The 27,874-nt window shown below is 57.5% G+C and overlaps 2 protein-coding genes across 14 annotated transcripts in view; one reads left to right on the top strand and one right to left on the bottom strand.

Moving 5' to 3' along the window:
* Positions 1-23: 23 nt before the first annotated feature.
* LRRC14 (leucine rich repeat containing 14) lies at positions 24-22,285 on the bottom strand. Of its 6 annotated transcripts, XM_085533077.1 has the most exons (5): positions 22,220-22,267; positions 13,358-13,515; positions 8,784-9,842; positions 3,675-4,069; positions 24-1,832 (listed from the first exon to the last, which is right to left on the bottom strand). In XM_085533077.1, exons 3-5 carry the CDS (start codon positions 9,812-9,814, stop codon positions 1,693-1,695), a joined length of 1,566 nt encoding a protein of 521 aa, XP_085389203.1. In that variant the 5' UTR covers positions 9,815-9,842; positions 13,358-13,515; positions 22,220-22,267; the 3' UTR covers positions 24-1,692. The 6 variants fall into 6 exon arrangements, with proteins under 6 accessions (XP_085389203.1, XP_085389205.1, XP_085389204.1 ...); XM_085533079.1 differs by lacking the exon at positions 13,358-13,515 and having other exon boundaries at positions 22,220-22,285; XM_085533078.1 differs by lacking the exon at positions 22,220-22,267 and having other exon boundaries at positions 13,358-13,662.
* Positions 22,286-22,407: 122 nt separating this feature from the next.
* Positions 22,408-27,874, top strand: part of RECQL4 (RecQ like helicase 4) — an 81,689-nt gene continuing 76,222 nt past the window's right edge. For all 8 annotated transcript variants that reach the window (XR_014941013.1, XR_014941015.1, XR_014941014.1 and 5 more), the window contains exon 1: positions 22,408-22,626. Coding sequence is in view for 5 of the 8 variants with exons in the window: in XM_085533074.1 (XP_085389200.1) it covers positions 22,543-22,626 (84 nt within the window). In the remaining 3 variants the exon portion in view is untranslated. The remainder of the gene's footprint in view (positions 22,627-27,874) is intronic.

Genomic DNA, 27,874 nt, shown 5'->3' with positions numbered 1-27,874 from the left:
CCATAGAGTCACAGCAGCCGTCCTTTAGCCCCATAGCCATGTTGGATACACAGTGCCACCCCATAGCTGGCCCCACCCACCCCATAGACCCCATAGACCCCCTATCTGCCCTATTGACCCCATATCTGCCCCATATCTGCCCCCATTGACCCCATATCTGCCCCATATCTACCCCATTGACCACATATCTGCCCCATTGATGCCGTATCTGCCCGCATTGACCCCATTTCTGTCCCCATTGACCCCATATCTGTCTGCATTAACCCCATACCTGCCCCACTGACCCCATTGACCCCATATCTGCCCCATTGACCCCATATCTGCCCCATTGACCCCATATCATTCCATTAGCCCCATATGTGCCCCATATCTGCCCCATAGACCACATATCTGCCCCACTGACCCCATATCTACCCCATATCTGTCCCTTTATGCCCCATATCTCCCCCATTGACCCCATACCTGCCCCATTGACCCTATATCTGCCCCACTGACCCCATATCTGCCCCATATCTGCCCCATTGACCCCGTATCTGTCCCCATTGACCCCATATCTGCCCCACTGACCCCATATCTGTCCCCATGGACCCCATACCTGCCCCATTGACCCCATATCTGCCCCATTGACCCCATATTTGCCCCATAGACCCCATAGACCCCATATCTGCCCCATTGACTCCATATCTGCTCCATATCTGTCCCTTTATGCCCCATATCTCCCCCATTGACCCCATACCTGCCCCATTGACCCTATATCTGCCCCACTGACCCCATATCTGCCCCATATCTGCCCCATTGACCCCGTATCTGTCCCCATTGACCCCATATCTGCCCCACTGACCCCATATCTGTCCCCATGGACCCCATACCTGCCCCATTGACCCCATATCTGCCCCATTGACCCCATATTTGCCCCATAGACCCCATAGACCCCATATCTGCCCCATTGACTCCATATCTGCCCCATATCTGTCCCTTTATGTCCCCCCCACCCCACTGACCCCATATCTGCCCCATAGACCCCATATCTGCCCCACTGACCCCATACCTGCCCCATATCTGTCCCTTTATGTCCCCCCCACCCCACTGACCCCATATCTGCCCCATAGACCCCATAGACCCCATATCTGCCCCATTGACTCCATATCTGCCCCATATCTGTCCCTTTATGTCCCCCCCACCCCACTGACCCCATATCTGCCCCATAGACCCCATATCTGCCCCACTGACCCCATACCTGCCCCATATCTGTCCCTTTATGTCCCCCCCACCCCACTGACCCCATATCTGCCCCATAGACCCCATAGACCCCATATCTGCCCCACTGACTCCATATCTGCCCCATATCTGTCCCTTTATGTCCCCCCCACCCCACTGACCCCATATCTGCCCCATAGACCCCATAGACCCCATATCTGCCCCACTGACCCCATACCTGCCCCATATACCCCATACCTGCCCCATATACCCCATACCCGCCCCACTGACCCCATACCTGCCCCATATACCCCATACCCGCCCCACTGACCCCATACCTGCCCCATATACCCCATACCCGCCCCACTGACCCCATACCTGCCCCATATACCCCATACCCGCCCCACTGACCCCATACCTGCCCCATATACCCCATACCCGCCCCACTGACCCCATACCTGCCCCATATACCCCATAGCCGCCCCACTGACCCCATTACATCCCAAAGAAGTCCCCCCCCCCCTGCTGTAGGACGCTGCATGTCCACGTGTCCTCATCCCTCCCAGCCCCACGGAGGATCCCCCGCAGCTCGTCCTGTAGGGCCGACAATGGGGCTTCATCGTCAGCATCGGGATCTATGGGGCAGGACAGACAATATCAGCATCTATGGGGCAGGATGGACAACATCATCTATGGGGCAGGATGGCAATCTATGGGGCAGGACGGACAATATCAGCATCTATGCGGCAGGATGGCAATCTATGGGGCAGGGCTTTCAATCTATGGGGCAGGGATGTCAATCTATGGGGCAGGGATGTGAATCTATGGGGCAGGGATGTCACTCTGTGGGGCAGGGATGTCGCTCTATGGGGCAGGGCTGTCAATCTATGGGGCAGGGATGTCGCTCTATGGGGCAGGGATGTGAATCTATGGGGCAGGGATGTCACTCTGTGGGGCAGGGATGTCGCTCTATGGGGCAGGGCTGTCAATCTATGGGGCAGGGATGTCGCTCTATGGGGCAGGGATGTCGATCTATGGGGCAGGGATGTCAATGTATGGGGCAGGGATGGCAATCTATGGGGCTGGGATGTCGCTCTATGGGGCAGGGATGTCGATCTATGGGGCAGGGATGTCAATGTATGGGGCAGGGATGGCAATCTATGGGGCAGGGCTGTCGATCTATGGGGCTGGGATGTCGATCTATGGGGCAGGGATGTCGATCTATGGGGCAGGGATGTGAATCTATGGGGCAGGGCTGTCAATCTATGGGGCAGGGATGTGAATCTATGGGGCAGGGATGTCAATCTATGGGGCAGGGATGTCACTCTGTGGGGCAGGGATGTCGCTCTATGGGGCAGGGATGTCACTCTATGGGGCAGGGATGTGAATCTATGGGGCAGGGCTGTCAATCTATGTGGCAGGGCTGTGAATCTATGGGGCAGGGATGTCGATCTATGGGGCAGGGATGTCGTTCTATGGGGCAAGGATGTCGATCTATGGGGCAGGGATGTCACTCTATGGGGCAGGGATGTCAATCTATGGGGCAGGGATGTCGCTCTATGGGGCAGGGCTGTCGATCTATGGGGCCGTCACTCACCTTGCTGTCAATCTATGGGGCAGGGGTGTGAATCTATGGGGCAGGGCTGTCGATCTATGGGGCTGGGATGTCGATCTATGGGGCAGGGCTGTCAATCTAAGGGGCTGTCACTCACCTTGCTGTAAATCTATGGGGCAGGGATGTGAATCTATGGGGCAGGGATGTTGATCTATGGGGCAGCGATGTTGATTTATGGGGCAGGGCTGTCAATCTATGGGGCAGGGCTGTGGATCTATGGGGCAGGGATGTGAATCTATGGGGCAGGGATGTCACTCTGTGGGGCAGGGATGTCGCTCTATGGGGCAGGGATGTCACTCTATGGGGCAGGGATGTCGATCTATGGGGCAGGGATGTGAATCTATGGGGCAGGGCTGTGGATCTATGGGGCAGGGCTGTGGATCTATGGGGCCGTCACTCACCTTGCTGTCAATCTATGGGGCAGGGGTGTGAATCTATGGGGCAGGGCTGTCGATCTATGGGGCAGGGCTGTCAATCTATGGGGCTGTCACTCACCTTGCTGTAAATCTATGGGGCAGGGATGTGAATCTATGGGGCAGGGATGTTGATCTATGGGGCAGCGATGTTGATTTATGGGGCAGGGCTGTCAATCTATGGGGCAGGGCTGTGGATCTATGGGGCAGGGATGTGAATCTATGGGGCAGGGATGTCACTCTGTGGGGCAGGGATGTCAATCTATGGGGCAGGGATGTCGCTCTATGGGGCAGGGATGTCACTCTATGGGGCAGGGATGTCGATCTATGGGGCAGGGATGTGAATCTATGGGGCAGGGCTGTGGATCTATGGGGCAGGGCTGTGGATCTATGGGGCAGGGCTGTCGATCTATGGGGCAGGGCTGTGGATCTATGGGGCCGTCACTCACCTTGCTGTAAATCTATGGGGCAGGGATACACCACCCTCTTTAGGGTCGCTATGGGGAGGGTCCCCTCCAGCAGCACCTTGACCCCATTGGCCGACATGGGGTTCCCATAGAGTCCCAGGTAGGACAGGACCCTACAGCTCCTCAATGGGGTCAATAGGGGCGGCACTTGTGGGTCCCGGATCCCGCAGTGCCCCACATCCAAGTGTTGTAGGGTCGGGGAGAGAACGTGGAGGAGATGGAGGAAATGGGGCAGGAGGGACGGGGGCAGGACGTGGCCGCTCAGATCCAGCTTCTTTAGGGTCGATGTGTGGGGGCTGTGGGACAGGAACAGCAGATCTGTGGGGTCCAGGTGGCAATAGGGGAGCTCCAGGCTTTGTAATGGGACATGGAGGGACCTGGGGGGCAGAGAACATGGGGGTCAGTCTATGGGGTCTATGGGGCATGGGGCAATCTATGGGGTCTATGGGGTGTCTATGGGGCTGTGGGTCAATCTATGGGGTCTATGGGGTGTCTATGGGGCTGTGGGTCAATCTATGGGGTCTATGGGGTGTCTATGGGGCTGTGGGTCAATCTATGGGGTCTATGGGGTGTCTATGGGGCTGTGGGTCAATCTATGGGGTCTATGGGGTGTCTATGGGGTCTATGGGGTGTCTATGGGGTGTGGGTCAATCTATGGGGTGTCTATGGGTGGTCTATGGGGCTGTGGGTCAATCTATGGGGTCTATGGGGTGTCTATGGGGCTGTGGGTCAATCTATGGGGTCTATGGGGTGTCTATGGGGCTGTGGGTCAATCTATGGGGTCTATGGGGTGTCTATGGGGCTGTGGGTCAATCTATGGGGTCTATGGGGTGTCTATGGGGCTGTGGGTCAATCTATGGGGTCTATGGGGTGTCTATGGGGCTGTGGGACAGGAACAGCAGATCTGTGGGGCACAGGTGGCAATAGGGGAGCTCCAGGCTTTGTAATGGGACGTGGAGGGACCTGGGGGGCAGAGGGGAGAAGATATGGGTCAATCTATGGGGCAGAGAACATGGGGGTCAATCTATGGGGTCTATGGGGTGTCTATGGGGCTGTGGGTCAATCTATGGGGTCTATGGGGTGTCTATGGGCTGTGGGTCAATCTATGGGGTCTATGGGGTGTCTATGGGGCTGTGGGTCAATCTATGGGGTCTATGGGGTGTCTATGGGGCTGTGGGACAGGAACAGCAGATCTGTGGGGCACAGGTGGCAATAGGGGAGCTCCAGGCTTTGTAATGGGACGTGGAGGGACCTGGGGGGCAGAGGGGAGAAGATATGGGTCAATCTATGGGGCAGAGAACATGGGGGTCAATCTATGGGGTCTATGGGGTGTCTATGGGGCTGTGGGTCAATCTATGGGGTCTATGGGGTGTCTATGGGCTGTGGGTCAATCTATGGGGTCTATGGGGTGTCTATGGGGCTGTGGGACAGGAACAGCAGATCTGTGGGGCACAGGTGGCAATAGGGGAGCTCCAGGCTTTGTAATGGGACATGGAGGGACCTGGGGGGCAGAGAACATGGGGGTCAATCTATGGGGTCAAGGGATGGGGGTCTATGGGGTGTGGGTCAATCTATGGGGTGTCTATGGGGTTTGAGACAATCTATGGGGTCTATGGGGTGTCTATGGGGCTGTGGGTCAATCTATGGGGTCTATGGGGTGTCTATGGGGCTGTGGGTCAATCTATGGGGTCTATGGGGTGTCTATGGGGCTGTGGGTCAATCTATGGGGTCTATGGGGTGTCTATGGGGCTGTGGGTCAATCTATGGGGTGTCTATGGGGTGTCTATGGGGCTGTGGGTCAATCTATGGGGTCTATGGGGTGTCTATGGGGCTGTGGGTCAATCTATGGGGTCTATGGGGTGTCTATGGGGTTTGAGACAATCTATGGGGTCTATGGGGTGTCTATGGGGCTGTGGATCAATCTATGGTGTCTATGGGGTGTCTATGGGGCCGTGGGTCAATCTATGGGGTCAATGGGGTGTCTATAGGCTGTGGGTCAATCTATGGGGTGTCTATGGGGCTGTGGGTCAATCTATGGGGTCTATGGGGTGTCTATGGGGCTGTGGGTCAATCTATGGGGTCTATGGGGTGTCTATGGGGTGTCTATGGGGCTATGGGTCAATCTATGGGGTCTATGGGGTGTCTATGGGGCTGTGGGTCAGTATATGGGGTGTCTAAGGAGGTGTGGCCCCATAGACCCCCTGTTGGCTCCATAGACCCCCCACAGACCCCATAGACCCCATGTTGGCCCTATAGACCCCACAGATCCCCCATAGACCCACATACCCTGTGTTGGCCCCATAGACCCCCCATAGACCCATAGACCCCATAGACCCCCCATAGACCCCACAGATCCCCTGTTCGCCCAATAGACACCCCATAGACCCCGTGTTGGCCCCATAGACCCCACAGACCCCCTGTTGGCCCCCTAGACCCATAGACCCCCCTCAGACCCCATAGACCCCGTGTTGGCCCCATAGACCCACAGACCCCCTGTTGGCCCCATAGACTCTTATACCCCCCATAGACCCCATAAACTCCCGGTTGCCCCATAGACCCGCTATACACCCCACAGACCCCCTATTGACCCCAAAGACCCCCATAGACTTATAGACCTCCCATAGACCCCACAGACCCATAGACCCCCCATTGACCCCGTGTTGGCCCCATAGACCCCACATAGACCCCACATAGACCCCACAGACCCCTTGTTGGCCCCATAGACCCCATAGACCCCCCATAGACCCATAGACCCACAGTTGGCCCCATAGACACCATAGACCCCCTGTTGGCCCCATAGAACCCCAGTAGTTGGTGTCAAAGCCCCATAACCCCATAACCAACCAGCTGGATGAACTGGGATCATCCTCACCTACAGCAAGACCCCATAGAAGGTCCAAGACCCCATAGAAGGTCCTAAACCCCATAGAAGATGTATCTCAAGACATCTATGGGTCCCAAAGACCCCAAACCCCATTGATCCCATAAGAAACCCTATAACACAAAGTTCTATGGCCAACGGGATGAGTTGGGGTCATCCCCACCTACACCAAGACCCCATAGAAGGTCCAAAACCCCATAGAAGGACCAACTGGTGGTATCTATGGGGCCCAAAGACCTCAAACCCCATATCTCCCCTATTAAACCCTATAACACAAGGCTCTATGGCCAACGGGTTGAGTTGGGATCATCCCCACCTACACCAAGACCCCATAGAAGGTCCTAAACCCCATAGAAGGTCCAAAACCCCATAGAAGGTCCAAGACCCCATAGAAGGTCCAACTCATGGCATCTATGGGGTCTCAAGCCCCATAACCCCAAATCCACCCCATAACTAAGCAGAACTAAGCAATTCTCACCCCAATAGCAACAGGTTGAACTGGGATCGTCCTCACCAAAACCAAGACCCCATAGATGGTCCAAGACCCCACAGTAGACCCAACTCAAGGCCTCTGTAGGATCCCAAGCCCCATAACCCCATATCTGCCCCATAACTACCCATAACAAAGCCATTCTCACCCCAATAGCAACGGGTTGAACTGGGTTCGTCCTCACTTACACCAAGACCCCATAGATGGCCCAAGACCCGACAGTAGACCCAACTCAAGTCCTCTATAGGATCCCAAGCCCCATAACCCCAAATCTGCCCCATAACTCCCCATCCCAAAGCCATTCTCACCCCAACAGCAACGGGTTGAACTGGGATCGTCCTCACTTACACCAAGACCCCATAGATGGTCCAAAGCCCCATAGGAGACCCAACTCAAGGCCTCTATGGGATCCCAAGCCCCATAACCCCATAACCACCCCATAACTCCCCATCCCAAAGCCATTCTCACCCCAATAGAAACTGGATGAACTGGGATCGTCCTCACTTACACCAAGACCCCATAGAAGGTCTAAGATCCCATAGAAGGTCCAAGACCCCATAGAAGGTCCAACTCATGGCATCTATGGGGTCTCAAGCCCCATAACCCCAAAACCACCCCATAACTAAGCAGAACTAAGCAATTCTCACCCCAATAGCAACAGGTTGAACTGGGATCGTCCTCACCAAAACCAAGACCCCATAGATGGTCCAAGACCCCACAGTAGACCCAACTCAAGGCCTCTGTAGGATCCCAAGCCCCATAACCCCATATCTGCCCCATAACTACCCATCCCAAAGCCATTCTCACCCCAACAGCAACGGGTTGAACTGGGTTCGTCCTCACTTACACCAAGACCCCATAGATGGCCCAAGACCCGACAGTAGACCCAACTCAAGTCCTCTATAGGATCCCAAGCCCCATAACCCCAAATCTGCCCCATAACTCCCCATCCCAAAGCCATTCTCACCCCAATAACAGCGGTATCCACCCGGTCAATCGACACGAGGCCAAGTTGAGCTCCCTGAGCCCCCGTATCCGCCCCAAGGCCTTGGGCAGCTCTTGGAAGCCATCTTGCCCCCCAACCTCCTCACGTCCACGTTGCTGTAGGGCAGTTTAAGCACTAAAACCCCATTGATCCCATAAGAAACCCTATAACACAAGGTTCTATGGCCAACGGGTTGAGTTGGGGTCATCCTCACCTACACCAAAACCCCATAACCAACCAACTGGTTGAGTTGGGTTCATCCTCACCAAGACCCCATAGAAGGGTGAACTCATGGGATCTATGGGTCCCAAAGACCCCAAAACCCCATATCTCCCTAATAAACCCTATAACACAAGGCTCTATGGCCAACGGGTTGAGTTGGGGTCGTCCTCACCTACACCAAGACACCATAGATGGTCCAAGACCCCATAGAAGGTCCAAGACCCCATAGAAGGTCCAAGACCCCATAGAAGGTCCAACTCATGACATCTATGGGATCCCAAGCCCCATAACCCCAAATCCGCCCCATAACTAAGCTGAACTAAGCCATTCTCACCCCAATAGCAACGGGTTGAACTGGGATCGTCCTCACCTACACCAAGACCCCATAGAAGGTCCAAGACCCCATAGAAGGTCCAAGACCCCACAGTAGACCCAACTCAAGGCATCTATGGGATCCCAAGCCCCATAACCCCATATCCGCCCCATAACTCCCCATCCCAAAGCCATTCTCACCCCAATAGCAGCGGTATCCACCCGGTCAATCGACACGAGGCCAAGTTGAGCTCCCTCAGGCCCCGTATCCGCCCCAAGGCCTTGGGCAGCTCTTGGCAGCCATCTTGCCCCCTCGCCCTCCTCACGTCCACGTTGCTGTAGGGCAGTTTCAGGCTGCCCAGGTTGGGGAAGCGACTCAACAGAGGCACGACCCGACACAGCCCCACCAGCCCCAGGTTGTTGAATCTCAGTTCCACCCGTCGCAGCCCCGCAGGCTCCAGGGCCCCCAATATCTCCATGGTTGTGTTCAGCGACAGCTCCTCCGCGTGGAAGTCGCGGCAGCGCAGACGTAGGGCCCCATTGGAGCGAAGGGCGGCCTTCAAAATGGCCGCCGAGGTGCTGTTGACAAACAGGTCCACGTAGATTTCTACTGGGGGACGTGGGGACGGCTTGGGTCGCTTGGCGGCCGTGGGTTGGGGTTGGGGATGGGGTTGGGGTTGGGGTTGGGGTTGGGGTTGGGGTTGGGTTTGGGGTTGGGGTTGGGTTTGGGGTTGGGGTTGGGGTTGGGGTTGGATTTGGGGTTGGATTTGGGGTTGAGGTTGGGGTTGGATTTGGGGTTGAGGTTGGGGTTGGATTTGGGGTTGGGGTTGGGGTTGGATTTGGGGTTGGGGTTGGGGTTGGATTTGGGGTTGGATTTGGGGTTGAGGTTGGGGTTGGATTTGGGGTTGGGGTTGGATTTGGGTTTGGGGTTGGGGTTGGATTTGGGGATGGATTTGGGGTTGAGTTTGGGGTTGGGGTTGGATTTGGGTTTGGGGTTGGAGGTGGGGTTGTATTTGGGTTTGGGGTTGTATTTGGGGTTGGGATCGGCGTTGGGTTTGGGGTTGGGGTTGGGTTTGGATTTGAGGTTGGGGTTTTAGTAGGGTTTGGGGTTGTATTTGGGGTTGGGTTTGGGGTTGGGATGCCTCCAAACAGGCCTTGGCTAACAGGACGGTGCCGGACCACAGGGTGAGGCTGCGGGGGTCGGGGCTGGAGCCATCTTGGAGACCCGTCATGTCCAGGACGCGGAGGGACGAGCGGGGGCTGGGGGGGGAGAACGGAGATGGACAAAGTGCCCTGATCCCATAGATGGACAACGTACCCTTATCCCATAGATGGACAACGTACCCTTATCCCATAGATGGACAACGTACCCTTATCCCATAGATGGACAACACAACCCTTATCCCATAGATGGACAACGTACCCTTATCCCATAGATGGACAACGTACCCTTATCCCATAGATGGCCAACACAACCCTTATCCCATAGATGGACAACGTACCCTTATCCCATAGATGGACAACCCTTATCCCATAGATGGCCAACACAACCCTTATCCCATAGATGGACAACGTACCCTTATCCCATAGATGGACAACACAACCCTTATCCCATAGATGGACAACGTACCCTTATCCCATAGATGGACAACCCTTATCCCATAGATGGCCAACACAACCCTTATCCCATAGATGGACAACGTACCCTTATCCCATAGATGGACAACACAACCCTTATCCCATAGATGGACAACACAACCCTTATCCCATAGATGGACAACCCTTATCCCATAGATGGCCAACACAACCCTTATCCCATAGATGGACAACGTACCCTTATCCCATAGATGGACAACACAACCCTTATCCCATAGATGGACAACACAACCCTTATCCCATAGATGGACAACGTACCCTTATCCCATAGATGGACAACACAACCCTTATCCCATAGATGGACAACACAACCCCGTTTCCATCCAACCCAACCCCATTTGCCATCCAGTCAACCCATAGATGCCCAACCCAACCCACCCCTCCAACCCAACCCAACCCCATTGCCATCCATCCAACCCCATTTCCATCCATCCACCCCATAGATGTCTTACCCAACCCCATTTCCATCCATCTAACCCATACATGGCCAACCCAACCCCATTGCCATCCATCCACCCCATAGATGTCTTACCCAACCCCATTTCTATCCAGCCAACCCATACATGGCCAACCCAACCCTATTTCCATCCATCCAACCCACTGCCATCCAACCCAACCCCACTGCCATCCATCCACCCCATATCACTCCAACCCAACCCTTCTTCTATCCAACCAACCCATACATGGCCAACCCAACCCCATTTCCATCCAGTCAACGCATAGATGCCCAACCCAACCCCATATCCATCCATCCAACCCCATTTCCATCCATCCAACCCCATATCCATCCATCCAACCCCATTTCCATCCATCCAACCCCATATCCATCCATCCAACCCCATATCCATCCATCCAACCCCATATCCATCCATCCAACCCCATATCCATCCATCCAACCCCATTTCCATCCATCCAACCCCATATCCATCCATCCAACCCCATATCCATCCATCCAACCCCATTTCCATCCATCCAACCCCATATCCATCCATCCAACCCATTGCCATCCATCCAACCCATTGCCATCCATCCAACCCCATATCCATCCATCCAACCCCATATCCATCCATCCAACCCCATATCCATCCATCCAACCCCATATCCATCCATCCAACCCCATTTCCATCCATCCAACCCCATATCCATCCATCCAACCCCATTTCCATCCAGTCAACCCATAGATGCCCAACCCCACCCCATTTCCATCCATCCAACCCATAGATATCCAACCCAACCCCATTTCCATCCAGTCAACCCATAGATGGCCAACACAACCCCATTGCCATCCAACCCAACCCTCCTTCCATCCATCCACCCCATATCCACCCAACCCCATATCCATCCATCCAACCCCATTGCCATCCATCCACCCCATATCGGTCCAACCCAACCCATCCCTCCTTCAGTCCATCCAACCCATCCCAACACTGACCACATCCCACCCTATAACAACCCCCCACCGTCCCACTGACCCCCATTGAACCCCATTGACCCCCACTGACACCCATTGACCCCACCACCCTCCCATTGACCCCCATTGACCCCCATACCCTCCCATTGAGCCCCCCACCCTCCAATTGAGCCCTATTGACACCCATGGACCCCATCACCCTCCCATTGAATCCCACTGAACCCCATTGATCCCACCACCCTCCCATTGACCCCCATTGAGCCCCCCACCCTCCCATTGAATCCCATTGACCCCACACCCTCCCACTGACCCCCATTGACTCCCATTGATCCCACCACCCACCCATTGAGCCCCCACCCTCCCATTGAGCCCCATTGATCCCCATTGACCCCTCCCCCCACCCATTTAGCCCCACACCCTCCCACTGACTCCCATTGTCCCCCCCACCCTCCCACTGACCCCCATTGTCTCCCATTGACCCCCATTGAGCCCCATTGTCTCCCATTGACCCCCATTGAGCCCCATTGACTCCCATTGACCCCCATTGACTCCCATTGACCCCCACACCCTCCCATTGACCTCCTTTGAGCCCCATTGACCCCATTACCCTTCCATTGACCCCCCCACCTTCCCATTGACTCCCATTGACTCCCACTTACTCCCATTGACCCCACTGACCCCCATTGATCCCACTACCCACCCATTGACCCCCATTGACCCCCATTGAGCCCCCCACCCACCCATTGACCCCCATTTACCCCCATTGAATCCCCCATCCTCCCATTGACCCCCACTGACCCCTACACCCACCCATTGACCCCCATTGACCCCCATTGAATCCCCCATCCTCCCATTGACCCCCATTGACCCCTACACCCTCCCATTGACTCCCATTGACCCCCATTGAGCCCCCCACCCTCCCATTGACCCCCATACTCTCCCACTGACCCCCACTGACCCCCATTGACCCTCACACCCTCCCATTGACCCCCATTGACTCCCACTGACCCCCATTGATCCCACTACCCACCCACTGACCCCCATTGAGCCCCCCACCCACCCATTGACCCCCATTGACCCCCACTGACCCCCATTGAATCCCCCATCCTCCCATTGACCCCCATTGACCCCTACACCCTCCCATTGACCCCCATTGACCCCCATTGTGCCCCCCACCCACCCATTGACTCCCACTGACCCCCATTGATCCCACTACCCACCCATTGACCCCCATTGACCCCCATTGATCCCCACACCCTCCCACAGACCCCCATTGACTCCCATTGACCCCCATTGACCCCACTACCTTCCCATTGAGCCTCCCACCCTTGCATTGATCCCCATTGACCCCCATTGACCCCCATTGACCCTCCCCACCCTCCCATTGACCCCCATTGACCCCCACTGACCCCCATTGACTCCCACTGACCCCCATTTACCCCACTACCCACCCACTGACCCCCATTGACCCCACTACCCACCCATTGACTCCCATTGACCCCCATTGACCCCTCCCCCCACCCATTTAGCCCCACACCCTAACACTGACCCCCATTGATCCCATTGACCCCCATTGACTCCCATTGACCCCCATTGACTCCCACTGACCCCTATTCATCCCCATTGACCCCCACTGACTCCCATTGACCCCCATTGACCCCCCCACCCTCCCATTGACCCCCATTGACCCCCATGTGTTCTCACCCACCCGCTGTCATCCCGTAACCCGGCGGTGACGGCCAGCAGGATGGCCTGCACACACAGCTTATCAGGTGGCGGCTCGGAAGCTGATAAGGACAGGACGGGGAAGGGCCAGGCCTTGACCAGCTGCTGGAGGAGGGGGACGCGGCAATCCAAGATGGCGGCCTGCAGCACGGCGGGGTAAAGCTGGGGCGGGAGCAGCGGCAGCGCACGGAGAGCGGGGGGGAGGTGGGACACCAGGCGGCGGGAACACAGAGAGACCAGGGGGGGGGGATGCGTGGGGGGAGGCGCCATGGGGGGACACAGATGGGGGGCGGCTGTAGGGGGGAGAGATGAGATGTGGTCATTATGGGGGTCCTGGTGGGAGGATGGGGGCCCTGGTGGGGGTTATGGGGGGGTCCTGGTCATGGTGGGGGTCTTTATGGGGCCATGATGGGGGTCCTGGTTATGGGGAGGGTCTTTATGGGGGTCCTGGTTATGATGGGGGTCTTTATGGGGGTCCTAATGGGGGTCCTGGGTTGGGTAGGGGTCTTTATGGGGGTCCTGGTTATGATGGGGGTCTTTATGGGGGTCCTAATGGGGGTCCTGGTCATGATGGGGGTCCTGGTCATGGGGGGGCGGCGCCATGGGGGGACACAGATGGGGGGCGGCTGTAGGGGGCAGAGATGAGATGTGGTCATGATGGGGGTCCTGGTGGGAGGATGGGGGCCCTGGTGGGGGTTATGGGGGGGTCCTGGTCATGGTGGGGGTCTTTATGGGGCCATGATGGGGGTCCTGGTTATGGGGAAGGTCTTTATGGGGGTCCTGGTTATGATGGGGGTCTTTATGGGGGTCCTAATGGGGGTCCTGGGTTGGGTAGGGGTCTTTATGGGGGTCCTAATGGGGGTCCTGGTCATGATGGGGGTCCTGGTCATGGGGGGCGGCAGCATGGGGGGACGTAGATGGGGGCGGCTGTAGGGGGGAGAGATGAGATGTGGTTATTATGGGGGTCCTGATGGGGGTCCTGGTCATGGGGGGGGGGCGTCATGGGGGTCCTGGGGAGGGTGGGACTCTTTATGGGGGTCCTGGATATGGGGAGGGGGATCCAGGTCATGATGGGGGTCCTGGTCATGGTGGGGGTCTTTATGGGGGCCATGATGGGGGTCCAGGTCATGGAGGGGGCATCATGGGGGTCCTCAGTTGGGGGGCGGCTGTAGGGGGGAGAGATGAGATGTGGTCATGATGGGGGTCCTGGTTATAGGGGGGGTCTTGATGGGGGTCCTGGTTATAGAGGGGGGTCCTGATGGGGGTAATATGGGGGTCCTGGCCATGGTGGGGGTCTTTATGGGGGTCCTGGGGAGGGTGGGGTCTTTATGGGGGTACTGGGTATGGTGGGGGTCTTGATTGGTGTCCTGGTTATGGGGAGGGTCTTTATGGGGGTCCTGGTCATGATGGGGGTCTTTATGGGGGTCCTGGTCATGGTGGGGGTCAAGATGGGGGTCATGGTCATGATGGGGGTCGTTATGGGGGTCCTGGTTATAGGGGGGGCATCATGGGGGTCCTCAGTTGGGGGCGGCTGTAGGGGATGGAGATGAGATGTGGTTATGGGGGGGTCCTGGTCATGGGGGGGGTCTTTATGGGGGTCCTGGTTATTGGGGGGGGGGGATCCAGGTCATGATGGGGGTCCTGGGTTGGGTAGGGGTCTTTATGGGGGTCCTGGTTATGATGGGGGTCTTTATGGGGGTCCTAATGGGGGTCCTGGTCATGATGGGGGTCCTGGTCATGATGGGGGTCCTGGTCATGGTGGTGGCCTTGATGGGGGTCCTGGTCATGATGGGGGTCATGATGGGGGTCCTGGTTATGGGGGGGGGGTCTTTATGGGGGTCCTGGTCATGATGGGGGTCTTTATGGGGGCCATGATGGGGGTCCTGGGGAGGGTGGGGGTCCTGATGGGGGTCCTGGTCATGGTGGAGGTCCTGGTCATGGGGGGGGGGGTCTTTATGGGGGTCCTCAGTTGGGGGCGGCTGTAGGGGATGGAGATGAGATGTGGTTATGGGGGGGTCCTGGTCATGGGGGGGGTCTTTATGGGGGTCCTGGTTATTGGGGGGGGGGGGATCCAGGTCATGATGGGGGTCCTGGGTTGGGTAGGGGTCTTTATGGGGGTCCTGGTTATGATGGGGGTCTTTATGGGGGTCCTAATGGGGGTCCTGGTCATGATGGGGGTCCTGGTCATGATGGGGGTCATGATGGGGGTCCTGGTTATGGGGGGTTGTCTTTATGGGGATCCTGGTCATGATAGGAGTCTTTATGGGGGCCATGATGGGGGTCCTGGGGAGGGTGGGGATCTTTATGGGGGTCCTGGTCATGGTGGGGGTCCTGGTCATGGGGGGGCGGCGCCATGGGGGGACGCAGATGGGGGGCGGCTGTAGGGGATGGAGATGAGATGTGGTCATTATGGGGGTTTTGGTTATAGGGGGGGTCTTGATGGGGGTCTTGGTGGGGGTCCTGGTTATGGGGGGGGTCTTTATGGGGGTCCTGGTTATGATGGGGGTCCTAATGGGGGTCCTGGTCATGATGGGGGTCCTGGTTATAGGGGGGGTCCTGATGGGGGTAATATGGGGGTCTTGGGTATAGGGGGGGGTCTTTATATGGGTCCACAGATGGGGGGCGGCTGTAGGGGGGAGAGATGAGATGTGGTTATGGGGGGGGGGCGGGTCATGGGGTCCTTGATAGGGGTCTTGGTGGGGGTCCTGGTCATGGTGGGGGTCTTTATGGGGGTCCTGGTTATTGCGGGGGGGGGATCCAGGTCATGATGGGGGTCCTGGATATGGGGGGGGTCCTGGGTTGGGTAGGGGTCTTTATGGGGGTCCTGGTTGTGATGGGGGTCTTTATGGGGGTCCTAATGGGGGTCCTGGTCATGATGGGGGTCCTGGTCATGGTGGTGGCCTTGATGGGGGTCCTGGTCATGATGGGGGTCATGATGGGGGTCCTGGTTATGGGGGGGGGGTCTTTATGGGGGTCCTGGTCATGATGGGGGTCTTTATGGGGGCCATGATCGGGGTCCTGGGGAGGGTGGGGGTCCTGATGGGGGTCCTGGTCATGGTGGAGGTCCTGGTCATGGGGGGGGGGGTCTTTATGGGGGTCCTCAGTTGGGGGCGGCTGTAGGGGATGGAGATGAGATGTGGTTATGGGGGGGTCCTGGTCATGGGGGGGGTCTTTATGGGGGTCCTGGTTATTGGGGGGGGGGGGATCCAGGTCATGATGGGGGTCCTGGGTTGGGTAGGGGTCTTTATGGGGGTCCTGGTTATGATGGGGGTCTTTATGGGGGTCCTAATGGGGGTCCTGGTCATGATGGGGGTCCTGGTCATGATGGGGGTCATGATGGGGGTCCTGGTTATGGGGGGTTGTCTTTATGGGGATCCTGGTCATGATAGGAGTCTTTATGGGGGCCATGATGGGGGTCCTGGGGAGGGTGGGGATCTTTATGGGGGTCCTGGTCATGGTGGGGGTCCTGGTCATGGGGGGGCGGCGCCATGGGGGGACGCAGATGGGGGGCGGCTGTAGGGGATGGAGATGAGATGTGGTCATTATGGGGGTTTTGGTTATAGGGGGGGTCTTGATGGGGGTCTTGGTGGGGGTCCTGGTTATGGGGGGGGTCTTTATGGGGGTCCTGGTTATGATGGGGGTCCTAATGGGGGTCCTGGTCATGATGGGGGTCCTGGTTATAGGGGGGGTCCTGATGGGGGTAATATGGGGGTCTTGGGTATAGGGGGGGGTCTTTATATGGGTCCACAGATGGGGGGCGGCTGTAGGGGGGAGAGATGAGATGTGGTTATGGGGGGGGGGCGGGTCATGGGGTCCTTGATAGGGGTCTTGGTGGGGGTCCTGGTCATGGTGGGGGTCTTTATGGGGGTCCTGGTTATTGCGGGGGGGGGAATCCAGGTCATGATGGGGGTCCTGGATATGGGGGGGGGTCCTGTGTAGGTTGGGGTCCTAATAGGGGTCCTCATCATGGGGGTCTTTATGGGGGTCCAGGTTATGGGGGGGGGTCATGATGGGGGTCCTGGGGAGGGTGGGGGTCTTTATGGGGGTCCTGGATATGGGGGGGGGGGATCCAGGTCATGATGGGGGTCCTGGTCATGGGGGGGGCATCATGGGGGTCCTCAGCTGGGGGGCGGCTGTAGGGGATGGAGATGAAATATGGTCATGATGGGGGTCTTGGTTATAGGGGGGGGCTTCATGGGGGTTCTGGGGAGGGTGGGGGTCTCTATGGGGGTCCTGGGTAGGGTGGGGGTCAAGATGGGGATCCCAGTCATGGTGGGAGTCTTCATGGGGGTCCCAGTCATGGTGGGGGTCTTTATGGGGGCCATGATGGGGGTCCTGGGGAGGGTGGGGGTCCTGATGGGGGTCCCGGTCCTGGGGGCGGTCCTGGTCATGGTGGGGGTCTTTATGGGGATCCAGGTTATGCTGGCGGGGGTCTTTATGGGGGTCCTGGTTATAGGGGGGGGTCCTGATTGGGGTCTTTATGGGGGTCCTGAGTTGGTTGGGGGTCCTGATGGGGGTCCTGGTCATGGGGGTCCGGGTGGGGGTCCTGGGTTGGGGGTTGGCTGTAGGGGATGGAGATGAGATGTGGTTATAGGGGGGGTCCTTGTTATATGGGGGAGGTCCTGATGGGGGTAATATGGGGGTCCTGGCCATGGTGGGGGTCTTTATGGGGGTACTGGGTATGGTGGGGGTCAAGATGGGGGTCCTGGTCATGATGGGGGTCGTTATGGGGGTCCTGGTCATGATGGGCGGTTGTCTTTATGGGGGTCCTGGTCATGATAGGAGTCTTTATGGGGGCCGTGATGGAGGTCCTGGGGAGGGTGGGGGTCATATGGGGGTCCTGGTCATGGTGGGGGTCTTTATGGGGGTCCTGGGATATGCGGGGGGTCCTGGTCATGGTGGGTGTCATGATGGGGGTCCAGGTCATAGGGGGGGCATCATGGGGGTCCTGGGTTGGGGGGCGGCTGTAGGGGATGGAGATGAAATATGGTCATTACAGGGGTCTTGGTTATGGGGGGGGGTCTTTATAGGGGTCCTGGTCATGATGGGGGTCCTGGTTATGGGGGGTCATGGTCACGGTGGGGGTCTTTATGGGGGTCTTGATGGGGGTCCTGGATATGGGGAGGGTCATGGGTTGGGGGGAGTCTTTATGGGGGTCCTGGGTAGGTTAGGGGTCATGATGGGGGTCCTGGATATGGGGGGGGTCCTGTGTAGGTTGGGGGTCCTAATGGGGGTCCTCATCATGGGGGTCTTTATGGGGGTCCAGGTTATGAGGGTGGGGGTCATGATGGGGGTCCTGGGGAGGGTGGGGGTCATGATGGGGGTCCTGGTCATGGGGGGGGTCTTTATGGGGGTCCAGGTTATGCTGGGGGGGGTCTTTATGGGGGTCCTGCTTATGGGGGGGGGGTCCTGATGGGGGTCTTTATGGGAGTCTTGGTCATGATGGGGGTCCTGGTTATGGGGGGGGTCCTGGTCACGGTGGGGGTCTTGATGGGGGTCCTGGGTGGGCTTGTGGGGCAGCTGTAGGGGATGGAGCCCTGACCCCCATCATGGGTTCCCTATGGCACCCACAACCCTATAGAGCCCCATAGGACCCCACACAGAGCCCCATATAGCCCCATAGAGCACCATAGGACCCCATAGAGCCCCATTACGGCCCTATAGAACCCTATACAGCCCCATATCCCCACATAGAGCCCCATAGAGCCCCATAGGCCCCCCATACTCCTCCATATCCCCTCATAGGACCCCCATAGAACCCCATAGGAACCCCATAGGATACCATAGAGCCCCATAGGACCCATAGAGACCCATAGGACCCCCTATATCCCCCCATAGTGCCCCACAGAGCATCATAACCCCCATGAGACCCCCTATATCCCCCCATAGAGCCCCATATCCCCTCATAGGACCCCCCATAAGACCCCCATAGAGCCCCATAGAACCCCCATAGAGCCCCATGTCCCCCAATAGAACCCCATAGAGCCCCATAGAACCCCCATAGAGCCCCAAGTCCCCCCATAGAACCCCATAGAGCCCCATAGGGCCCCCTATATCCCCCTATAGAGCCCCATAACCCCCACAGGACCCCCATAGGACCCCATAGAACCCCATAGGGCCCCATAGAGCCCCATAGGACTCCCATTATGGCCCTATAGAGCTCCATAGGACCCCCTATATCCCCCTATGGAGCCCCATATACCCCCATAGATCCCGTAGGACCCATAGAGCCCCATAGGACCCCATATCCCCCCACAGACCCCATAGGACCCCATAGCCCCACATAGGACCCCCCATAGAACCCCATAGAGCACCATAATGGCCCTATAGAGCCCCAGAGGACCCCATCGTGCCCCATGTCCCCCCATAGAGCCCCATAGGACCCCCATAGAGCCCCATATCCCTCCATAGAGCCCCATAGGACCCCCATATACCCCCATAGATCCCGTAGGACCCATAGAGCCCCATAGGACCCCATATCTCCCCACAGACCCCCATAGGACCCCATATCCCCCCATAGGACCCCCCATAGAACCCTAAAGAGCCCCATTATGGCCCTATAGAGCCCCATAGGACCCCATAGTGCCCTATATCCCCCAATAGAGCCCCATATCCCCTCATAGAGCCCCATAGGACCCCCATAGAACCCCATAGACCCCCATAGAGCCCCATAGGACCCCATATCCCCCCATAGAGCCCCATAGGACCCCATATCCCCCCATAGATCCCGTAGGACCCATAGAGCCCCATAGGACCCCATATCCCCCCATACACCCCCATAGGACCCCATATCCCCCCATAGAGCCCCATAGGACCCCATAGAGCCCCATATCCCCCCATAGGGCCCCATAGGACCCCCATATCCCCCCATAGAGCCCCATAGGACCCCCATAGAGCCCCATACGACCCCCAAAGAGCCCCATAGGACCCCCATATCCCCCCATAGAGCCCCATAGGACCCCATATCCCGCCATAGGACCCCATAGAGCCCCACAGGACCCCATAGAGCCCCATAGGCTCCCCATTATGGCCCTATAGACCCCCATAGAGCCCCATATCCCCCCCATAACCCCCATATCCACCCCATAACCCCCACAGGACCCCCGTAGGACCCCATAGAACCCCATAGAGCCCCATAGAGCCTCATATGACCCCATAGACCCCAATATGGCTCTATAGAGCCCCACGGGACCCCCATAGAGCCCCATATCCCCCCATAGAGCCCCATATCCCCCCATAAAACCCCACAGAGCCCCACAGAACCCCAAAGAGCCCCATTGGACCTCCACAGGACCCCATATCTCCCCATAGGATCCCCTATGTCCCCCTATAGAGCCCCATAGAGCCCATAGGACCCCCATACCCCCCCATAGAGCCCCATAGGACCCCCATTATGGCCCTATAGAGCCCCATATCCCCCCCATAACCCCCACAGGACCCCCATAGAACCCCATATCCCCCCATAGAACCCCATATCCCCCCATAGAACCCCATAGATCCCGTAGGACCCATAGAGCCCCATAGGACCCCATATCCCCCCATAGGACCCCATAGAGCCCCACAGGACTCCATAGAGCCCCACAGGACCCCATAGGACCCATAGAGCCCCACAGGACCCCATAGAGCCCCATAGAGCCCATAGGACACATAGAGCCCCATAGGACCCCCATTATGGCCCTATAGAGCCCCATAGAGACCCATAGGACCCCCATATACCCCCATAGATCCCATAGGACCCATAGAGCCCCATAGGACCCCGTATCCCCCCATAGGATCCCATAGAGCTCCCATATCCCCTATATCCCCCATATCCCCCCATAGATCCCCATTGACCCCATAGAGCCCCATAGAAACCCCATAGACCCCCATAGAGTCCCACAGGACCCCATAGAGCCCCATATCCCCCCCATAGAGCCCCAAAGAAACCCCATATGCCCCCATAGGATCCCCTATATCCCCCATATTCCCCCATATCCCCCCTTATCACCCCATATCCCCCATAGGACCCCCATTATGGCCCTATAGAGCCCCATAGGACCCCATAGAGCACCATATCCCCCCATAGAGCCCCATAGGAACCCCATAGAGCCCCATAGGACCCCATAGAGCGCCATATCCCCCCATAGGACCCCATAGAGACCCATAGGACCCCATAGAGACTCATAGGACCCCATAGAGCCCCATATCCCCCCATAGGACCCCATAGAGACCCATAGGACCCTATAGAGCCCCATAGGCCACCCATTATGGCCCTATAGACCCCCATAGAGCCCCATATCCCCCCATAGAGCCCCATAGAAACCCCATAGAGCCTCATATGACCCCACAGAGCCCCATATCCCCCCATAGAACCCCATAGAGCCCCATAGGACCCCATAGAGCCCCATATCCCCCCATAGGACCCCATAGAGCCCCATAGGACCCCATAGAGCCCCATAGGACCCCATATCCCCCCATAGGACCCCATAGAGCCCCCATATCCCCTATATCCCCCATATCCCCCATAGATCCCCATAGAGCCCCATATCCCCCCATAGAGCCCCATTGACCCCATAGAGCCCCATAGAAACCCCATAGACCCCCTTTTCCCCCCATAGGACCCCACAGAACCCCCATAGGACCCCATAGAACCCCATAGGACCCCATAGAGCCCCATTATGGCCCTATAGAGCCCCATGTCCCCCCCATTACCCCCACAGGACCCCCATAGAGCCCCATATTCCCCCATAGAACCTCATATCACCCCATAGAGCCCCATAGGACCCCATAGGACCCCATATCCCCCATAGGATCCCCTATATCCCCTATATCCCCCATATCCCCCATATCCCCCATAGTCTCTCACCGCCGCCCCGTTTCCTCCCTCACTTCCGCCTTTACTCCCTGACTCCGCCCCTTTCCCCTCCTCCGACCAATCACATGCGGCGAGAGGCGGGATTTCCCTCCCTCCGCTCTTTTCATTGGTCGAAAGGCGGGACCTCCCTCCTTCCTCTCTTTTCATTGGCTGTTCCGGCTGCTCGTCTCCTTACCAGCGTTTCTATTGGCGGAGAGTGAGTCGAGCGGGAAGTTCGCGGCGGGCGGGAAAACACTGAGGTAAAACGGGAACCGAACCGAACCGGGACCGAAACCGGAACCGGAACCGGAACAACCGGAAGCGGAAGCGGAGAGATGGAGCGGGTCCGTGAGCTGCGGGCGATGCTGAAGGGATGGGAGACGGAGTTTGAACGGGAGAACGGACGGAGACCGGGAAAGGTGGGACGGTATGGGGATCAATGGGGGGATATGGGATCAATGGGGGGATATGGGATCAATGGGGGGATATGGGGTCCTATGGGGCTCTATGGGGGGGATATGGGGCTCTATGGGGTCCTATGGGGCTCTATGGGGCACTATGGGGTGATATGGGGATCAATGGGGCTCTATGGGGTCCTATGGGGCACTATGGAGTGATATGGGGTCCTATGGGGCTCTATGGGGTCCTATGGGGCACTATGGGGTGATATGGGGTCCTATGGGGTCCTATGGGGCTCTATGGGGTCCTATGGGGCACTATGGGGTGATATGGGGTCCTGTGGGGTCCTATGGGGCTCTATGGGGTCCTATAGGACTCTATGGGGATCAGTAGGGCTCTATGGGGAGCAATAGGGGGATATGGGGATCAACAGGGGGATATGGGGCTCTATGGGGTCCTGTGGGGTCCTATGGGGGGATATGGGGCTCTATGGGGATCAATAGGGCTCTATGGGGATCAGTAGGGCTCTATGGGGATCAATAGGGGGATATGGGGCTCTATGGGGTCCTATGGGGCTTTATAGGGATCAATAAGGCTCTATGGGGGGATATGGAGGGGATATGGGTCTCTATGAGGGGATATGAGGCTCTATGGGGGGATATGGGGGTCCTATGGGGGGATATGGGGCTCTATGGGGCTCTATGGGGCACTATGGGGTGATATGGGGTCCTATGGGGCTCTATGGGGTCCTATGGGGCACTATGGGGTGATATGGGGTCCTATGGGGTCCTATGGGGCTCTATGGGGTCCTATAGGACTCTATGGGGATCAGTAGGGCTCTATGGGGAGCAATAGGGGGATATGGGGATCAACAGGGGGATATGGGGCTCTATGGGGTCCTGTGGGGTCCTATGGGGGGATATGGGGCTCTATGGGGTTTTATGGGGCTCTATGGGGATCAATAGGGCTCTATGGGGATCAGTAGGGCTCTATGGGGATCAATAGGGGGATATGGGGCTCTATGGGGTCCTATGGGGCTTTATAGGGATCAATAAGGCTCTATGGGGGGATATGGAGGGGATATGGGTCTCTATGAGGGGATATGAGGCTCTATGGGGGGATATGGGGGTCCTATGGGGGGATATGGGGCTCTATGGGGTCCTATGGGGCTCTATGGGGCACTATGGGGTGATATGGGGTCCTATGGGGCTCTATGGGGTCCTATGGGGCACTATGGGGTGATATGGGGTCCTATGGGGCTCTATGGGGTCCTATGGGGTGATATGGGGTCCTATGGGGCTCTATGGGGTCCTATGGGGCACTATGGGGTGATATGGGGTCCTATGGGGTCCTATGGGGCTCTATGGGGTCCTATGGGGCACTATGGGGTGATATGGGGTCCTATGGGGCTCTATGGGGTCCTATAGGACTCTATGGGGATCAGTAGGGCTCTATGGGGAGCAATAGGGGGATATGGGGATCAACAGGGGGATATGGGGCTCTATGGGGTCCTGTGGGGTCCTATGGGGGGATATGGGGCTCTATGGGGTTTTATGGGGCTCTATGGGGATCAATAGGGCTCTATGGGGATCAGTAGGGCTCTATGGGGATCAATAGGGGGATATGGGGCTCTATGGGGTCCTATGGGGCTCTATGGGGTCCTGTGGGATCCTATGGGGCTCTATGGGGACCTATGGGGCTCTATGGGGTCCTATGGGGGGATATGCGGCTCTATGGGGCTCTATAGGGTCCTATGAGGGGATATGGGGTCCTATGGGGGGTCCTATGGGGCTCTATGGGATCCTATGGGGTCCTATGGGGCTCTATGGGGTCCTATGTGGCTCTGTGGGGGGATATGGGGATCCTATGGGGCTCTGTGGGGTCCTATGGGGCTCTTTGGGGCCATAATGGGGGTCCTATGGGGCTCTGTGGGGCTCTATGGGATCCTATGGGGCTCTATAGGGTCCTATGAGGGGATATGGGGTCCTATGGGGGGTCCTATGGGGCTCTGTGGGGGGATATGGGGGCACTATGGGGTGATATGGGGTCCTATGGGGCTCTATGGGGTCCTATAGGGCTCTATGGGGATCAGTAGGGCTCTATGGGGAGCAATAGGGGGATATGGGGATCAACAGGGGGATATGGGGCTCTATGGGGTCCTGTGGGGTCCTATGGGGGGATATGGGGCTCTATGGGGTTTTATGGGGCTCTATGGGGATCAATAGGGCTCTATGGGGATCAGTAGGGCTCTATGGGGATCAATAGGGGGATATGGGGCTCTATGGGGTCCTATGGGGCTTTATAGGGATCAATAAGGCTCTATGGGGGGATATGGAGGGGATATGGGTCTCTATGAGGGGATATGAGGCTCTATGGGGGGATATGGGGGTCCTATGGGGGGATATGGGGCTCTATGGGGTCCTATGGGGCTCTATGGGGCACTATGGGGTGATATGGGGTCCTATGGGGCTCTATGGGGTCCTATGGGGCACTATGGAGTGATATGGGGTCCTATGGGGCTCTATGGGGTCCTATGGGGCACTATGGGGTGATATGGGGTCCTATGGGGTCCTATGGGGCTCTATGGGGTCCTATGGGGCACTATGGGGTGATATGGGGTCCTATGGGGCTCTATGGGGTCCTATAGGACTCTATGGGGATCAGTAGGGCTCTATGGGGAGCAATAGGGGGATATGGGGATCAACAGGGGGATATGGAGCTCTATGGGGTCCTGTGGGGTCCTATGGGGGGATATGGGGCTCTATGGGGTTTTATGGGGTTTTATGGGGATTAATAGGGCTCTATGGGGATCAATAGGGGGATATGGGGCTCTATGGGGTCCTGTGGGGCTCTATGGGGATCAATAGGGGGATATGGGATCAATAGGGCTCTATGGGATCAATAGGGCTCTATGGGGATCAGTAGGGGGATATGGGGATTAATAGGGGGATATGGGGTCCTATGGGTGTCTATGGGGGATATGGGGCTCTATGGGGAAGAATGGGGGTCTTATGGGGTCCTATGGGGGGATATGGGGATCAATGGGGCTCTATGGGGTCTATGGAGGTTATGGGGCTCAATGGGGCAGTATGGGGTTCAATGGGGGGATATGGGATCAATGGGGGGATATGGGATCAATGGGGGGATATGGGATCAATGGGGGGATATGGGGTCCTATGGGGCTCTATGGGGGGGATATGGGGTCCTATGGGGGGATCTGGGGATCAATGGGGCTCTATGGGAGGATATGGGGCTCTATAGGCCGCAATGGGGCTCTATGGGGTCCTATGGGGGGTCCTATGGGGCTCTATGGGGACCTATGGGGTCCTATGGGGTGATATGGGGTCCTATGGGGCTCTATGGGGACCTATGGGGTCCTATGGGGTCCTATGGGGTGATATGGGGTCCTATGGGGCTCTATGGGGGGGATATGGGGCTCTATGGGGTCCTATGGGGGGATCTGGGGATCAATGGGGCTCTATGGGAGGATATGGGGCTCTATAGGCCGCAATGGGGCTCTATGGGGTCCTATGGGGTGATATGGGGTCCTATGGGGCTCTATGGGGACCTATGGGGTCCTATGGGGTGATATGGGGTCCTATGGGGTGATATGGGGTCCTATGGGGCTCTATGGGGACCTATGGGGTCCTATGGGCTGATATGGGGTCCTATGGGGCTCTATGGGGACCTATGGGATCCTATGGGGGGTCCTATGGGGCTCTATGGGGCTCTATAGGGCTCTATGGGGTCCTATGGGGCTCTATGGGGTCCTATGGGGGGATCTGGGGATCAATGGGGCTCTATGGGAGGATATGGGGCTCTATAGGCCGCAATGGGGTCCTATGGGGGGTCCTATGGGGCTCTATGGGGACCTATGGGGTCCTATGGGGTGATATGGGGTCCTGTGGGGCTCTATGGGGACCTATGGGGTCCTATGGGGTCCTATGGGGTGATATGGGGTCCTATGGGGCTCTATGGGGGGGATATGGGGCTCTATGGGGTCCTATGGGGGGATCTGGGGATCAATGGGGCTCTATGGGAGGATATGGGGCTCTATAGGCCGCAATGGGGCTCTATGGGGTCCTATGGGGTGATATGGGGTCCTATGGGGCTCTATGGGGACCTATGGGGTCCTATGGGGTGATATGGGGTCCTATGGGGCTCTATGGGGGGGATATGGGGCTCTATGGGGTCCTATGGGGGGATCTGGGGATCAATGGGGCTCTATGGGAGGATATGGGGCTCTATAGGCCGCAATGGGGCTCTATGGGGTCCTATGGGGTGTCCTATGGGGCTCTATGGGGACCTATGGGGTCCTATGGGGTGATATGGGGTCCTATGGGGCTCTATGGGGACCTATGGGGTCCTATGGGGTGATATGGGGTCCTATGGGGTCCTATGGGGTGATATGGGGTCCTATGGGGCTCTATGGGGACCTATGGGGCTCTATGGGGTCCTATGGGGTGATATGGGGTCCTATGGGGCTCTATGGGGACCTATGGGGCTCTATGGGGTCCTATGGGGTGATATGGGGTCCTATGGGGCTCTATGGGGACCTATGGGGTCCTATGGGGTGATATGGGGTCCTATGGGGCTCTATGGGGACCTATGGGGTCCTATGGGGTGATATGGGGTCCTATGGGGCTCTATGGGGACCTATGGGATCCTATGGGGGGTCCTATGGGGCTCTATGGGGCTCTATAGGGCTCTATGGGGTCCTATGGGGCTCTATGGGGTCCTATGGGGCTCTATGGGGATCTATGGGGCTCTATGGGGTCCTATGGGGCTCTATGGGGTCCTGTGGGATCCTATGGGGCTCTATGGGGACCTATGGGGCTCTATTGGGTCCTATGGGGGGATATGCGGCTCTATGGGGCTCTATAGGGTCCTATGAGGGGATATGGGGTCCTATGGGGGGTCCTATGGGGCTCTATGGGATCCTATGAGGGGATATGGGGTCCTATGGGGGGTCCTATGGGGCTCTATGGGATCCTATGGGGTCCTATGGGGCTCTATGGGGCCATAATGGGGGTCCTATGGGGCTCTGTGGGGCTCTATGGGATCCTATGGGGCTCTATAGGGTCCTATGAGGGGATATGGGGTCCTATGGGGGGTCCTATGGGGCTCTATGGGGTCCTATGGGGCTCTGTGGGGGGATATGGGGGCACTATGGGGCTCTATGGGGTCCTATGGGGCTCTATGGGGTCCTATAGGGCTCTATGGGGATCAGTAGGGCTCTATGGGGAGCAATAGGGGGATATGGGGATC

The sequence above is a fragment of the Coturnix japonica genome, unplaced genomic scaffold, assembly GCF_054131305.1.
Source record: "Coturnix japonica strain WE unplaced genomic scaffold, WE-NBRP24 Scf054, whole genome shotgun sequence".
NCBI lineage: Eukaryota > Metazoa > Chordata > Aves > Galliformes > Phasianidae > Coturnix > Coturnix japonica.
This window is presented reverse-complemented; position numbering and strand designations above follow the sequence as displayed.

Excerpts from the sequence above, each read along its gene's own strand:
- LRRC14 (XM_085533078.1), bottom strand. The coding sequence starts at position 13,644 with ATGGCGCCTCCCCCCACGCATCCCCCCCCCCTGGTCTCTCTGTGTTCC. Across the intron at positions 9,843-13,357 it reads GGGTTACGGGATGACAGCGG|CCCCCGCTCGTCCCTCCGCG; the intron begins GTGGGTGAGAAC and ends CTCCCCCCCCAG. Across the intron at positions 1,833-3,674 it reads CCCCATAGATTTACAGCAAG|ATCCCGATGCTGACGATGAA; the intron begins GTGAGTGACGGC and ends CCTGCCCCATAG.